Raw genomic sequence first — 16158 nt, 5'->3', positions numbered from 1 at the left:
CACATAATTTACTCAGTATCAGTGTATAATAATCTACTCCTGTTGGCTTTATTATGGTTTATTTTATTATTATTATTATCTAGCTGTACTGAGTGATTTCCATATATTCTGTTGTGTCCAGGTCGAGTTTACGTCGTGTTTAAATCATTTTAGAGGGACGTGACCTGCAGGGATTTGTAGATAATCCCTATAGATAGTTAAGTCCTATAATGAGAAGCGGAGTTATAGGAAACACGAATAGGATTTGGTTATGTTTATCGTGGACGGGCTTAAAATATCTGAGAAATCCTGTAATTGTGCTTCTGTTGCGCTCAAACTTTTGCACACGTCTGTGTAGTAGAGTGCGATTTCTGATTAGTCAGCGCCTTCATCAGCTCAACCAATCAGCGAGCCAGGAGCGCTGTCCCCGTGCTCACGCGTGATTGGCGGAGACGTGCTCTTAGTCCCACCCACCGGCGCAGCACGTTAGGATGAGCGCTGTTCAACCTGCACCGACTTCAAGCAGAGTGGCTGCGTCTCAAATCTCTCCTTGCTCCCTACTCCCTTGGTAGGGCGTTAGATTAGCAGTAGGTTTGTTTCCAATTCATTAAAATATTAATTAATATTAACATCAAAAGACTTTCCTGTGGAGGTACGCGTGCACGGCTATTTACTGGAGGAAGCATCGTGTGTAAAGCCTCACGTTCACGGCTCATACTCGCGCCCTACTCAGGGAGCATAGGGCCGTTTGGGTTGGAGCCCGTGGAGTGAATGGAGTGAATGGAGTGGAGATTAAACATCTAGAGCGATTCCCGGGGATAAAACACACGTAAACGCAGTGAAGTGTGGCTCGGCTGTTGGTGACACTCCGCCCGCTCCAGAAAATCGCCTCGCTGTTAGTTCTGAGCGTGGAGCGGTGAGTTGTGGAGACGGTAACGTTAGCGTTTTGCAGCAGCCTTGCTCCAGCTGGCAGCATTGATGACAGAGCAAGAGGAAGTGTGAGTGTGTTTCCACTAAGAGAAATCAGGCCAAAAGAGTCCAAAAGCGTCGGCACAGGTAGAAGCGTTAGATGCACTGTGGGTGGACATTTGGGGGACGTTTGCGGACATCAGTGAAACCTTTAAACCGGGAATCCCCCTGCTTTTGGAGGCCAATGTGGAGACTTGCTGTCATACGGAGCATGTGCGTGTGTTAGAAAGGCTTTCACATAGTTCTAGATAAAGAGAATCTTCCCTAGAACCCATTTTAGTCGTCGTAACCCTGAGCTTTAGGCTGTGTGAGTGGAAATGAGGCGGGTCACGGCACCATGGGCCGTCCGGGTCTTAGCGGCCGTGCTGGCACTTCTGGCCGGGCAGGGTCACTCAGAGGCCGGGGACGTGAGCCTGGCTGACCGGGTGATCTGGGCTGTTAACGCTGGAGGTGAAGCACACACGGACTCGCACGGAATTCACTACAGGAAAGACCCCCTGGAGGGGAAAGCGGGCAAAGGTGAGTGGGCTAGTGTGTTGGCACTGCTAGTGAATGGCTAGAAGCTGCCGTGCACTCTCTGGCCAATGAGGTGTGTGTGTGTGTTCTATTAGCAGTCTCGTGTATTTTCTACCTCTGATTTCAATAATCAAGATGTTTTTAGCCAGATAAGTTAAGCCTACGTCTAAGATGATTGAGTGCATTAAGCCCAAAGTAAGGTTTACTTCTTGATGTTCTTACTTCTGATGTTGGACATATCCAGCTAAAATAATCAGAAACCTGGACCAGAAGTGAATCCTGTTTAATATCACATTCCTAGCTTATTACAAAGTGATGATGGTCTAAGACTAATCACAGTCACTGAGCTCTTCTCCTATTGGTCAGACTTGACATTTTGGCTCAAGATAGTTGTCTGTCAAGCTCAGTGATCTGGATAACTTGAGCCAGATGTGAGACTAATCCAGCATTATTGATATACAGTTAATCCCCGCTCCACTGACCCGCTGCTTCTCGCCTGCAGCTGGGAACCCCCGCTCCAGCTGAGGGCATTGGTGCATTAGGTTTGTGAGGTATGAAACACTGTGTTTAGAAAGCTGCAGTTTGAGAGTGGGCGTGATTTTTTTTTTTTTTTTTTTTCAGGAAACAATAGTGTTTTAGCACAAACAACTTCCCCCACACACGAATTAGACACCAACATGCTAATGAGACTAAACACCATCACACACATGCTAATGAGACTAAACACCATCACACACATGCTAATGAGACTAAACACCATCACACACATGCTAATGAGACTAAACACCACCATACACATGCTAATGAGACTAAACACCATCACACACATGCTAATGAGACTAAACACCACAGTGCTAATGAGACTAAACACCACAGCTCTAATGAGACTAAACACCATCTCACACATGCTAATGAGACTAAACACCATCTCACACATGCTAATGAGACTAAACACCACAGCTCTAATGAGACTAAACACCACGGCTCTAATGAGACTAAACACCACCATACACATGCTAATGAGACTAAACACTATCACACACATGCTAACGAGACTAAACACCATCACACACATGCTAACAAGACTAAACACCACCATACACATGCTAATGAGACTAAACACAATCACACACATGCTAATGAGACTAAACACCATCACACACATGCTAACAAGACTAAACACCACCCGCTAATGAGACTAAACACCACAAGCACATGACTAAAGACAAAAGACTAAACACTGTGAATAAAAAGGATGATTTTAATCCAGTGAGGACTGTCCCTGATCTTTCTCCTGTGGATTAAGCTTTGGCTTATTTTATCCTGTTAACTTACAGTGTCCTTCACGTCAGCAGTGTGAACTCAGCTCAGACACTTCTGATTAAATTCAGTGGATCAGTAAAGTCACCCTGTGTGGGAGTGAGTGTTTGGAAACAGGGAAATAATACACAAGTCGTATCAGTGTTGTTCTTGAAGCATGATATAGATCCACCCTGGTACTAATCAGCTGTTAATTTAGTTAAACCTACCAGACACTGACGGACGGTGGTAAATAAATAAGAGGCAGGTTTTCGGACTACAGTTAAAGTCAGTTCTAGAGCAAATGCCAGAGGTTCAGAGGCTCCCCCATCAGGCCGTCTGAGAAAAATCAGGATCTGTTCTACTTCTGCTGAGGGACTGAAGCGTGACATAAACACCGTGTTGAGAAACTGCAGATTGCGATACGCTGCTTTCAACGAAGTGTGGAAAAGTTCACTCTCAGCCACATACAGTGATTTTAAAACTATTCTCAACTACTTTTGGTTAAATGCCTCCAGCACACTTCACCTTTCACTCACTGCATGGCTGGCCATAAGAAGAAACCAAGGATGAACCATGTCTGAGATACAGGAGAAGAGCTAAGAGACATCATCCATTTGATTTAGCTCTTCTGCAGTTGGTCAGGCTTGACTTTGGGTTTAAATTATCTGGCTAACTTAGAGAAGTGCAAAACACCAAATCTAACAACATCCAGAGTTTTAAAAACGAATATAGTTTGCTCGAGGGGAAATGTAGATCACCTGGTAATTTTCCTGTTGGACAGGACAGACTGAGCTTACATTATCCTGCTAACGGAGAGAATTAGACTGGAATTTGTGCAAAGGGCGTGTTTGGGTCTGGGGGAGTTGTTTTGGTTGGGTGTTCATGGTTGGGTTGGGTGTGTTGGGTTAGGGGGGTCGTTGTTGGGTTGGGTGGATTGTGGTTGGGTTGGGCGGGTTGTGGTTAGGTTGGGGGTTTTGGGTTGGGGGGGGGTCGTGTTTGGGTTGGGGGTGGTTGGGTTGGAGGGGTTGTGGTTAGGTTGGGGGTTTTGGGTTGGGTTGGGGGGGATGTGTTTGGGTTAGGTTAGGGGGGTCTTGTTTGAATTGGGGGTTTGTGGTTGGGCTGGGGGTTTTGGGTTGGGGGGTCGTGTTTGGGTTGGGTTGTGGGGGTTGTGGTTGGGTTGGGGGGGTTGTGGTTAGGTTGGGGGTTTTGGGTTGGGGGGGGTCGTGTTTGGGTTGGGGGTGGTTGGGTTGGAGGGGTTGTGGTTAGGTTGGGGGTTTTGGGTTGGGTTGGGGGGGATGTGTTTGGGTTAGGTTAGGGGGGTCTTGTTTGAATTGGGGGTTTGTGGTTGGGCTGGGGGTTTTGGGTTGGGGGGTCGTGTTTGGGTTGGGTTGTGGGGGTTGTGGTTGGGTTGGGGGGGTTGTGGTTAGGTTGGGGGGGGTCGTGTTTGGGTTGGGGGTGGTTGGGTTGGAGGGGTTGTGGTTAGGTTGGGGGTTTTGGGTTGGGTTGGGGGGGGATGTATTTGGGTTAGGTTAGGGGGGTCTTGTTTGTGGTTGGGCTGGGGGTTTTGGGTTGGGGGGGGTCGTGTTTGGGTTGGGGGGGTCGGGTTGGGTTGGGTTGGTAGGGTCGTGTTTGGGTTGGGGGGGTCGTGTTTGGGTTGGGGGGGTCGGGGTTGGGGTGGGGTCGTGTTTGGGTTGGGGGGGTCGTGTTTGGGTTGGGGGGGTTGGGTTGGGTTGGGGGGGGGTCATGTTGGGTTGGGGGGGTCGGGTTGGGTTGGGGGGGGGTCGTGTTTGGGTTGGGGGGGGTCGGGTTGGGGGGGTCGTGTTTGGGTTGGGTTGGTGGGGTCGTGTTTGGGTTGGGGGGGTCGTGTTTGGGTTGGGGGGGTCGGGTTGGGTTGGTGGGGTCGTGTTTGGGTTGGGTTAGGGGGGGTTGGTTTGGGGGGGTCGTGTTTGTGTTGGGGGGGGTCGTGTTTGGGTTGGGGGGGTTGGGCAATGGCTTCCATTTGTTATTAACGTGGAACTGAAATTTGTAGTGGCCAAATAATGGCTGTAGATTTGATGATTCTCACGTCTCACTTGTGAGTTAATGGTATTCGGTGAGAATACATTGCCCTTGAAACACACTGACGTCACCAACAAACACTTCTCAGTAGAGAAACTTTGTTTGAACAAAAATAAACTGTTCACAAGTCCCCACTTTGTTCCAAATGGTTTGTTCTTTAGTGGTGGACAGTAGCAGTGAGGCTAATGAGGTTCACCAGCAGTGGAAGCTTCTGTACGTCTGTTAGCCTGATGCTAAATGTCAGCCTTAGCCCCTCTGTCTAAATCACTGTTCTTAGACGCATCCAACAGAAACACAAGGCTGGTGCATGTTTTAAACAGGGATAGGAAACGGAGCATGATGCTTGGCTTGTTCTTAGCTCCAGCCTGAAACAAACGTAGAGAGCGACAGGCACTGAACGTGTTCCTGAAAAACAGCAGCGTTAATGTGGTGGAAAAAAGCAGAGGAACAAGGTGAACATCAGCCTCGGTCTCTGTGTGTGGTGCTGTTTCAATAATCAAACGTTTCCCTGATTCAGCCTCAGATTACGGCATGCGTCTGCCGATCCTTCGCTCCAGTCCCGAGGATCAGATCCTGTACCAGACGGAGCGATACAACGAGGACACGTTTGGGTACGACGTTCCGATCCAAGAGGAAGGAGAGTATATCCTGGTGCTGAAGTTTGCAGAGGTGTATTTCGCCCAGTCGCAGCAGAAGGTCAGATATTTATTCACCACACGTTCTGTCACTTTACAAACAAAAGGACTTCTCCAGTCTGACACTGACGGGTTTGGACTGATACACACACCATGTACCTGTTTGTAATCTCCTTCTCTCTGATAAACAGCGTTTAATTCTGTCTTTGCGGTTCCCAGGTGTTTGATGTGCGTCTGAATGGTCACATCGTGGTGAAGGACCTGGACATTTTTGAGCGCGTTGGTCACAGCACGGCTCATGATGAGATCATTCCGTTCTCCATAAGGAAAGGAAAGCTCAGTGTCCAGGGAGAGGTGTCCACCTTCAACAAGAAGCTCACCATCGAGTTTATGAAGGTGCTGCTTATTACACTATTATTATCCCATATTGTAGTCGATCAGGTTGGAGTTAGGAGCCGGTGTAGGATCATTAGTGATGCTCCGGTCATCTGTAAACACCAGTGCAAGAGAACAAAGCTGGCCTCTCACTCTCTCTGTAGGTGTTTAGATTGATGTTGGGTAGTTAGTGGTCTGTTGAGCTCCAGTCATGGTGTGTTAGCAGCAGTTAGCTGGATGACTGAGGTGTGTGTGTGTGTGTGTAGATTTGCATTTTCCTGTTCCTGTTTACACCTGTCCACTCAGGTAAAACTCAATCTCTTTGTCTTATGTTCACGCAGGGTTACCATGACAACCCCAAGGTGTGTGCTCTGTATGTGATGAAAGGGAAGCCCGAAGGTGAGTGGTGCTGGTCGTGGTGGTGTTTCTGCTGCTGTATATTCATCTGAAAGTTCGATGTTCTTGATGAACGTATAAGTAGAAAAAATTAGAATGTGTTTATAGCATCGCAAAAAACAGCCCTGTCTCAGTGTAATAACCACTTTTTAAATAACATTCTTCATATTCTCTTCGTGGTATTTTTCTTTGTTCTCCTCCAGTGGCGAGAGAGGAATGTGAAGACGACCCGAGGGGTCCGTGTCTGTCAGAAGACTTAGTTTAAACGTGAAATCCCGCTAGTTGACGCTGTCCAGTTAGCTGCCTATATTCAACGCTCTGTCCATTCTTCTTCTCAGTGCTCTCTCTCTTTTCCCAGACGTGCCAAAGCTGCAGCCTCACCCGGGTCTAGAGAAGCGGGAAGAAGACGAGGAGGAAGAGGAGGTGGAGGAGGACGGGGTGAAGAAGAGCGCTTCCTCAAACCGGAAGAACCAGGTTCGCTCGGGCCCTCGGACGCCCAACCCTTACGCCGCAGACAACAGCAGCCTGATGTTCCCCATCCTCGTGGCCTTCGGGGTCTTCATCCCTACTCTCTTCTGCCTCTGCCGCCTGTGAGAACGGAGCAAGAGAGGGACGAGTGAGGGACAGCGGGGGGGAGGGGGAGGCAACACAGAGGGACACGGACACCAAAACAACAGAGAGAGAGAGAGAGAAAACAAATAATCTGTTGTGTCAGAATTTGCATACAGCAGGAGTACGATGACAGCGGCACGAGTTAAAGGGATGGTTCAGTCCAAAATGCTAACAGCTTTAATGCAGAGACATTTTACAATGACAGTATTTTAGGAAATGAGTAACAAAAAACAGGAAGTCGCATTTACTGCTGCTGTTATCTATGTTTTTTTTTTTGTCTATTTTCGGAAGGAAGTTTACTCTGTGCAGGTCGTCGTGGTGATGGTGTTTACATTTGACGGAAGATAACGGTTAATCCATTGTTTTCATTGTTGTGAGCACAAAAGTGAACGACTTTGATGTTTCGGCGAACACACGCATCAAATGCTTGGAGCTGAAGCGCAACGTAGCGCTCAGTTTAACTTAAGACAGTTTTACCGAGTTTTTAACGCACTATGAGAACAAGAGCGCACTGACAGGACAAACGTGGAGCAAACACGTTGTTTAAAATAAAAAAAAAAACATGGTCTAGACTCGTCTCGGCTCAGAAAACAATCACCGTGTCGCCGCGCTGGCGTCCGACGGCCACGTGCCATCATCGTTTAAACGCAACAGTCACTGGAGCCGTTACATAGTGGAGTTACATCACACTCGTCAGTCACTTGCTTCCATTCTTTGTCTAAACCACGTTAGCATTTTGGTCGAGCTGTTCCTTTAATGAGATGGAATAATTAATTTATTTATGTTTGTGTTTGTTCACATTTCCTTTAAAGGCGCTTACACACACACACACACACACACAGGGCCAGGACAGGGCGGACCACTTGCTGACCAGGTTCTTCAGGTCTGACAGGAAAAGATGGGGCAAATCTCTGAGCGCTGCTTCTGATTGGACACATGGAAACTTTTAATGTTGTGTTTTTTTTTTAACTGGAAGCAAGAACCAGACTCGAGGGATTGAGTCCCCACTGAAGTGTTTCACAGGGTAGGAAGGGAATCCTGGATATAACCATTTTTCTTTTGTTTTTTTGCTTACGTAAATTATTTTTGAGTTTCTCTTCCTCTTTTAAAGCCCTCCTCTATCCTTCAGTTTACTCGTTTTGCTCAGTTCTGTCTGAACGCCGACTGTGGGCTGTGTGTCCGTGCTGTAACCAACCGCAACTGTTTTTAAAGGATTTTCTAAGACGTTTTCTCGTCTTTTGAGTCTGCGTTCAAGTGAAGAAAGGAACCACACCATGTTCTTGCCCAGGTCCCTGCAAAATGCGCTTGTGCTTTCTGTAAGGATCCCTGCAAACGACCTGGCTGTACTTCACACGAGTCGGGTCTAAAACATTCATGTGTTCACAACAAATGGAAGATGACGGTGCTCGGTGTGATCAGACGTACCGTGTCATAGCCACTAAAGTCACACCAATCAAGATGCACATGAAATCTTGACTTTTAAAGAAGGGTTTAACACCAGGAGGATGTTACACTCAAACGTGCCCCTGTTGTTGTTGTGAGGGTGGGGGGGGAGTAATTTCATTAAGGTTTTTATGGCTCATTTCCTCTTGGTTCTGTTGGTTCTGGTCGTTATTAGTTGATAATGATGGGTTTTGGTGATGTCTCCTGCTGTGGTCATTACTTAGAAGGCGTTTGGTCCTAGTGCCTGTGTAATCAATGCTATTAGCTGCGAGCTAATTACCATTACAAGCAGCTGATGGCTAATTGTAAGATGAAAGTGATGATGTTCTGTTCTTCTCTCCTTTATTTTCTTTGATCTTTGTCTTTCTCAGTGTCTTTGTCACCATCATAGCCTTTCTTTCTCCTCCGGACGTGACCCCCCAGGCCTTTTTTATGGCATCACCAAAGATATTTAGTTATGTTTTATTATTATTATTATTATTATTATTATTATTATAAGAGCAATGGGCTCCTTAGTGGATGTCTCTAAAAGTGAACGGATTGACCGGTGCTGTGATGAAGAAATGACCTGTTGTTACAGATAGCATGCGTGTGTTAATGGCCTTTTCCTCCGCTGTTGTGTGAAATAAGTGCTATTAAGCAAACATTTGCAATTACAGAAAGATTTTTTTTTGGTCCCTTTTTAATGAAGTAGTTAAGGCAAAAAAAGCCAAATATAGTTTATTAGCTAAAATATTTGGTGTTTTGAATTTATAATCTTAAGGCTTATGTAGCCAACAAGCTTCCAATAGCTGTAAGCTACATTAGCCTAGCTATATAAACATTGGTTAAACTAGTATCAGTTACTGTTGCTAAGTCATCACACGATCGATCTATCTGTTCAATATGTTTTTTTCAAATGGCGCTACTTCATGGTTTGTTTTTGTTTTGTGTTGTTTTTGTGAGGAGTGTGATATTAGCCTTCCTCCTGCTGAATAATTAGCTCTGTTTGCTATTGGTACACATGGATTTATATCAGCAGTGTGTTCGTGTCCTGATCTGGGTTGCCAAACGTTTCATGACCCTGATTGTATTAATCTTCTTGTCTGAGTTTTTATCTGAAATTTAAATTTGTGGACGGCTGTGAGCGCTGGTGAGCTCAAGGCATGGTGGACGATCTTGAAGCTAATGTTTGGCCAGAAATAAAATTCATCCATTTTCCCATTTAACATTTACCACAAACATAATCCATCAACTGAGGCGTGTTTAATGTCTGAGGTTTAATTATTTCATTTAATGAAGCTAATGTAGCTAAAAAGTGATGATTTAGCATGTTGCTAACTGTATGCCTTAATTGCCTCAAACTGTACTTAGTAATTTTAATAACTTTATTTGTGGCTTCTGTTTCTCTGAGGATTAAAAGGGTAGCTAACTTACACAATTAAAATTATAATACAACCAGAGACGACTTGAGGTGTGTGTGATCATTTAGCATCATGCTAATATCAAGACATAGGCTAACCATCCATTACTTTTTAGCCATTAGCTTTGTAGCTTCAGACACCAGACTTGTCTGATTGATTATGTTTTGAGTTGTGTATGAGAAGAAACTGTGTAAATTTGATATTCTTACTTGGTAAACTAGCGTTTGAAACCCCTCTGCCATCAAACGGGTTTCTGCTCTGTCCTGGATTGAGAGGAAGGCATATTTTATTATTAATTTATGCCTTTGTTTTTGGCCTTTGTTCATGGTTTGATACAAAAAGGAGATCAGAAAGCAATCACAAGTGAAGCACCTTTTGTCATTTATTTGTGAAAACTGTTAATGATGATCGGCGCCAAAGTCATGTTTGTTATTTTTATGTTTTATTTCTTTTCACGTTACAGTGTGTGTGTGTATATAAGGTACTTTCTTTGGTCACAAACTGTCGTGTGGCCATGCGGCTATTTTTTGGTCTCTGAATATTTGGAATAATACTGTTGATCTTATTATTTTGTTGTTCTCGTTGTCGTTGGGGTGTGTGGGGTTTTTTTAGTTTTATTTGTATGGCTCTGAGGAGTGGCCTTGCTGCTGGATGTGCTGGTGTTGAGGGTTTTTCGGCAGAAGGAATTAACGAGGCTAGATACAGGACCTGGGTTTTATTTTCTCTGTTTGTTTTTTAATTTAAATAAAACTGATAATGGATTGATTAGTGCATTTATGGGTGGGATTGAAAAAGTAGTTGCTCTTTCCTCAGGATATTTTGATTTTACATTTTAATGATGATATATTTGGTGAATTTTTGCACTGCCTGCTGTTTGTTCAAAGCATTGCTTATTTCCCATCTGTCATTTTGATTTAATCCTTCAGTTGCCTTGATTTTGAATACACCCTTATGTGCTTTATTATTGTTGAGAGTTGTAATTTTTTTAAACAATTATTATTTTGCTGAGTTGCTGAATTATTTTGCATGCCTTCCCCACCCCCGTCCTTTTTTTGTCTCCTGAACAGCTGAAAAAACGCACCGCTGGCTCTTATTTTATTTTTTATTTTATTTTATTAATTTTTTTTTTTTTACCAAATACATACACCCTACCACACAGCCAAAGACTGCCTTCATGCATATGGTACACATTTGATGCATGTGATTAATCGAGTGCTGCACAGACGCTTGGGTGTACAGAGCTACAAGGTGATGGAGACTCTTTATTTCTCTGGTTTAGTTTGAACACTCCTCTGCTGGACCCTGTCCCTCTCCCCCTCCCCAAACAAGTCCGAAATATCGGAGTGGTGAAGGGGCTACACTCTGCAGTCTTTAGGGTAAAAAATGAATTTGAAGCAGGAGCTGCAAACTCATGCTGTTTCTTTTTAATAAATGTGCTATTTTATCTAAACTGGGTTAATGTCGTCATTTTGTGCCCGTGTCTGTGTTCAAAGAAAAAATTAGTTGAGACAGAATAAAAAAAATATTTAATTTATTAATAAATGTATGTGTGGGTTTATTTTTTATACTTTCTTTCTGAATATATAATTTGGCTAAGGTTAATAAAATATTACGTTAGGATTCATGCCCTGTGTGATAAAAGAAAAACAATAAAAAATGCTAAAAAAATGATATGTAGCGAAAGCGGTCTCCATGGAAACATTTCAGCCAATCAGACCTACCGCTCCCTCTCGGCGTGGATTCTCCATAGTGACGCGCGACGCCATCTTAAAAGCCATTGTAGAGGGAGGGGGGGAGCGTTTCAGTTCACAGAACCGATTCAGTTTAACTGTTCGATTAAGGGATACATTGATTCATGTTGAGTACAACTTTATACTGTTTTAATACACATTGGTTCTGTTTGGGGAAATGTCCACAGGTATAAATTGTGAGTAACTGGATGAGTGTGTGAAACTGTCCACAGATCGTGTGAGTGTGTGAGCGTGTGAGTGTGTGTTTGGCTTTGATTATTGGAAGCAGACCTTTAGCCAAATCCATACAGAATAAAAGCATTTCCAACATTATAATCATTATTCCAGTTGAACAGTGTTAATGTGTGAATATATCACTAAAGCTGGATCTCTCTGATTCAATAAAGAAATGTAGAACTTTGTCAAAAAATTGTGAAAATGAAAGTTTGATTCAAAGAATCGGTTCGACCTGCTTGTTAAAGAGAGTCAGTTCAAATAAACCGAGTGTTTAACGAGTCGATTCTTTCCTCTCTCACGTTTTAAAACGGACGTACGGAGGTAGGGCTGAGGATAAAAACACGAAAACAAACCCCGATTATGAGCGCTCCTAGACAGCGACACGACCCGTCTTCTGCCGCCGTCACGGGGCCAGAATCCTCCGGGGAGAAGAAGACGAGCGGCGGGGCTCTGAAGCGACTGAAACCGCGGCGAAGAGCCACCACAGAGGAGCAGCTCCGCGGGCTCAACACCGACATCACCCCGGAGCAAGTGCTCCAGCTCCGGGCAGTTACTCGCGGTGAGAAACGGAGGAAATCAAGAGGAAAGATAACCTGTTACAATCGTGTTTTAAACGGCTAGAGATTACATTTACAACCTGAGGTGGTCTCTTAGTTCATAGCTGTGTTGGTTCCACCTTAAATTATGCAGCAGTCACTTAAATACCTCTGAAGTTGGCTTCTTTTCCGACTTTTCCGTTCCACCTTAAAAAGTGTAACGGCTACCCCCGGTTTAAACTGTGGTGGGCTTTGTGTTCGAATGTCCGTTCCACATTAAACACAGGAACACATTCCTCCTTGAGGTGAAATTCCTTCTTATGGGAATTTTCCTTCCACCTTAAATGGAACTACATTCTTGTTTGACTTCTCTTTCCATTGTAAATGGCGCAGTAAGTGGAACAGAGGACATGGAAAAGAAGCTGAGCGCCAGAAATGAGCTGCTCCAGTAGCTACTTAAGGTGGAGATGAGAAAAAGAGGCCACTTACTTCAAGATGAAACATTACACCATTTAAGGTGGAAGCCAACTTCAGTCAAACTGGGGTAACTCCCGCATCATAAGAAGCTGTGTGCTAGAGGCTGGAGCATCAGAGGTGTAGATTTGATTGCATTCAGCCACAAAAGTCAGTCAAGTCAGGTACTGATGCAGAATCAGCTCAGAGTCTCAGACTCCTCCAAAAGACCCCAGACAGTGCTCCATCACTGTTCTTACTGCGGAAAGGCTTTAGACCTCTCTGGTGAACTCTTGGCCTTGGGCGTGTTAATCTGAGGCAGATATCTGTACACAGTTATAACTGCAGTGTGTCCTGACCCTGTGTTTGAATCCTAACACGTTTCTGACAGATTACCTGTGTAAACCCGAGGACAACGTCTACAACATCGATTTCACCCGCTTCAAAATCCGAGACCTGGAGACGGGAACCGTGCTCTTCGAGATCGCCAAGCCTCCTCACTGTGGTGGGTTGCTTTTCTTTACGTTTTTAGAGAGAATTCTGTCCTGTTTTGAGTTGTGTCTGTCCCCCCTCAGGAGTCAGTATGGGTTTATTATTTGACAGCAGTGAAAACTCAGTGTTTTACAGTGATTTACCAACCTCTCTCCACCCCTCAGATTGTAGCAGACCGTCGCTGGGCTCTCGTGTATGAAAATGAGCTCCATTCTGATTGGCTGCAATACGTTGTGCTTCATTCCTAAAGCAGTTTGTGCTGAAACACTCCGTATAACTTCAGCGAACAGGGGGCACAGATTTAAAAATGTTGTGACATCACAAAAACAGTACATTTAGGCTGTGTTTGAAGATTAATTTCCGTATAAAGACAACGAGGTCAATGGAGTTTTAGTTTTTTATAAAACAATTGCCTAAGTTTATACAGAATACAATGAATACACAAATAACATAAATGTAATCTTAAACACACAGAAGAAGTTGCTTTAAAGAAACTCTGTTTGACGCATCACTGAGCAGTTGTCGTGACAACAGTGTTCCTCTGTCGCCGTCACTCCGGGCGTCAGCACTGCAGAAAGTGCTCTATGTAACATTTGGAGGAGGGTAGGAAACCACCCCCTGTTCACTGCTTTCAGAAGAGTGCTGTAAATATGAAGAACACTAGGGGGAGCTCATGAGCAAACGTTCCAAACCTTACCTAGTGTTCCTTTAAATAGTTATAGTTTTAGTAAGAGCACTGTTTCTTAAAATCACTGAATCACTGCTTATTTACTGCGTCGAATAAAACAATAAAACAATAAACACCTTTTAAAAAGGTGTAGATCTGTTTGTTTTCTTTAGACGTGGCGTAGATGATGCTGAATGCTCCGTGACATTTACAGATTTATTTGGGAGGAATATTTTGCACCAAAACTGAGTATTTTTTGTTGTAATTAGATTTGGAGGAAGACGATGAAGAGAATGTGGACGTGGACACGAGCGCAGGACGATTTGTTCGTTATCAGTTCACCCCAGCGTTTCTAAAGCTGCGCACAGTCGGAGCCACGTATGTCTCTCTCTCATTCTCACACACACACACACACAATGGGGTTATCACAGTACTACTGTTTCACTTTGAGAATCAATGCATAACAAAACAATTCAAAGGAGCGATTAACTTCTTCTGATGCGAAGAAACAAACCTTCATTTTTACATCGACTCTTTGTCTTTAAACGTTCAGAATCTACAGACATCAGAACATCACTGAAACCTGAGCTGACCCACAGGAGGCAGCAGTGAGCGGAGCACAGTTCATCACACGTTTAAAGGGTCCACCTCCTACATTTTACTAAAACATTCCAGAGCCCAGTTCCGGGGCGGCGTACGGCACTCGGCCCGTGTCTGACGTCCACTGAGAACTGTTTAGACTCGTGTCTGACGTCCACTGAGAACTGTTTAGACTCGTGTCTGACGTCCACCGAGAGGTGTTTAGACTCGTGTCTGACGTCCACCGAGAGGTGTTTAGACTCGTGTCTGACGTCCACCGAGAGGTGTTTAGACTCGTGTCTGACGTCCACTGAGAACTGTTTAGACTCGTGTCTGACGTCCACCGAGAGGTGTTTAGACTCGTGTCTGACGTCCACCGAGAGGTGTTTGGACTCGTGTCTGACGTCCACCGAGAGGTGTTTGGACTCGTGTGAATGTGCTGCAGAGCGTCCAGCCCAGTGTCTCAGTGCATTACTGTGGACACACTGACTCCCCTGTCCCCTGCAGACCTCTGGACACAGCACTGAGTCTCTAACGTTACTCTCACGTGAGAAGTGCATACAGAACATTTCACTGAAGGAGGAAACCCAGGAGTGTGTGATTTCTCTCGCGGTGTGGTTTCTTTGCGTTTACACACACTTTATAACAAAGGCTCTGTTTTATTCTAATCCTCCGTCACTCAGCTGTCAGCCCTCGCCGATGAATGAGGCGTGACTCGTACACACTCCGGCTCTTCACGTCTCGTATAAACGTGCCTTATTCAGAATAACACACAGTAGTTACATGGTTTTACTAAATTTACAAAGAGCTTTATGCAAAAAGCGTAACACATGGAGAGAAAGACCTGGAACGAGAGAGGATTTCAAAATGAAACACTGTTAGTCAAGATTTTATTTATGAGCTGATAATAAGACAATCATAAATATACTTTAAAGGATAAAACGAACGTGTGTAATCACTCTCTCTCTCTGTCTCTCTGTCACTCTCTCTCTGTCTCTCTCTCTCTCTGTCTGTCTCTCTCTCTCTCTCTCTCCCTCCTCCCCCCCCCCTCCCCCCCCTCTCTCTCTCGCTCCCCCCTCCCCCTCTCTCCCCCCCCCCCCCCCCTCTCTCTCAGTGTGGAGTTCACTGTGGGCGATCGACCTGTGAATAATTTCCGAATGATTGAAAGGCATTACTTTAAGGACCGCCTCCTGAAAAACTTTGATTTTGACTTTGGCTTCTGCATCCCGAACAGCCGCAACACGTGTGAACACATCTACGAGTTTCCCCAGATACCGGACGATCTCAGTGAGTTTCGCTTCACCTCCAGGATTCAGGCTTTTTCCAGCAGGGTTCTAATTAGAGATGAGCCTTAGTCCGATTTAATTCAAGTCAAAAATCACACCATGTGCTCGTCCTAAAAAACACGAGGCACAGGAAATGACCTCACAGTGAATGTAGCGTCTGTAGAGTGTTGGTTCAAAAGGTTAATGAAGTCTAATCACAGTAATATGCCCCCGACTGGATGAAGTCACTCAACACCAGTCACATTGATCTCTTATATATTTGTAATTAGGTTGTAATTATGATGTAAATGAAGAGTACGCAGTGTTTATTCTGAGTGTTAAACGCTTGTCTCTGCAGTTCGTCAGATGGTGGAGCATCCGTACGAGACGAGATCAGACAGCTTCTACTTCGTGGACAACAAGCTCATCATGCACAACAAAGCAGACTACGCGTATAACGGAGGCCAGTGATGCTGAAGTGTGTGTGTGTGTGTGTGATGAGGAATATGTG

The 16158-nt window shown here is 44.7% G+C and overlaps 2 protein-coding genes across 3 annotated transcripts in view; both read left to right on the top strand.

Moving 5' to 3' along the window:
* The first annotated feature begins 742 nt into the window (after positions 1-742).
* Positions 743-11120, top strand: mlec (malectin). The gene is made up of 5 exons (XM_066659207.1): positions 743-1467; positions 5342-5520; positions 5679-5855; positions 6176-6233; positions 6589-11120. The coding sequence occupies exons 1-5, from the start codon at positions 1266-1268 to the stop codon at positions 6822-6824; spliced, it is 852 nt and encodes a 283-aa protein (XP_066515304.1). The 5' UTR covers positions 743-1265; the 3' UTR covers positions 6825-11120.
* An 816-nt stretch (positions 11121-11936) lies between these two features.
* Positions 11937-16158, top strand: part of unc119b (unc-119 lipid binding chaperone B) — a 6868-nt gene continuing 2646 nt past the window's right edge. For both annotated transcript variants that reach the window (XR_010799708.1, XM_066659208.1), the window contains exons 1-5: positions 11937-12214; positions 13036-13149; positions 14073-14181; positions 15497-15669; positions 16006-16158. The exon at positions 16006-16158 is cut by the window's right edge. Coding sequence is in view for 1 of the 2 variants with exons in the window: in XM_066659208.1 (XP_066515305.1) it covers positions 12016-12214; positions 13036-13149; positions 14073-14181; positions 15497-15669; positions 16006-16118 (708 nt within the window). In the remaining variant the exon portion in view is untranslated. The remainder of the gene's footprint in view (positions 12215-13035; positions 13150-14072; positions 14182-15496; positions 15670-16005) is intronic.

Source organism: Hoplias malabaricus, unplaced genomic scaffold, assembly GCF_029633855.1.
Source record: "Hoplias malabaricus isolate fHopMal1 unplaced genomic scaffold, fHopMal1.hap1 scaffold_404, whole genome shotgun sequence".
NCBI classification, from domain to species: domain Eukaryota; kingdom Metazoa; phylum Chordata; class Actinopteri; order Characiformes; family Erythrinidae; genus Hoplias; species Hoplias malabaricus.
The sequence above is the reverse complement of the archived record's forward strand: the minus strand, read 5'-3'. Positions and strand labels throughout refer to the sequence as shown.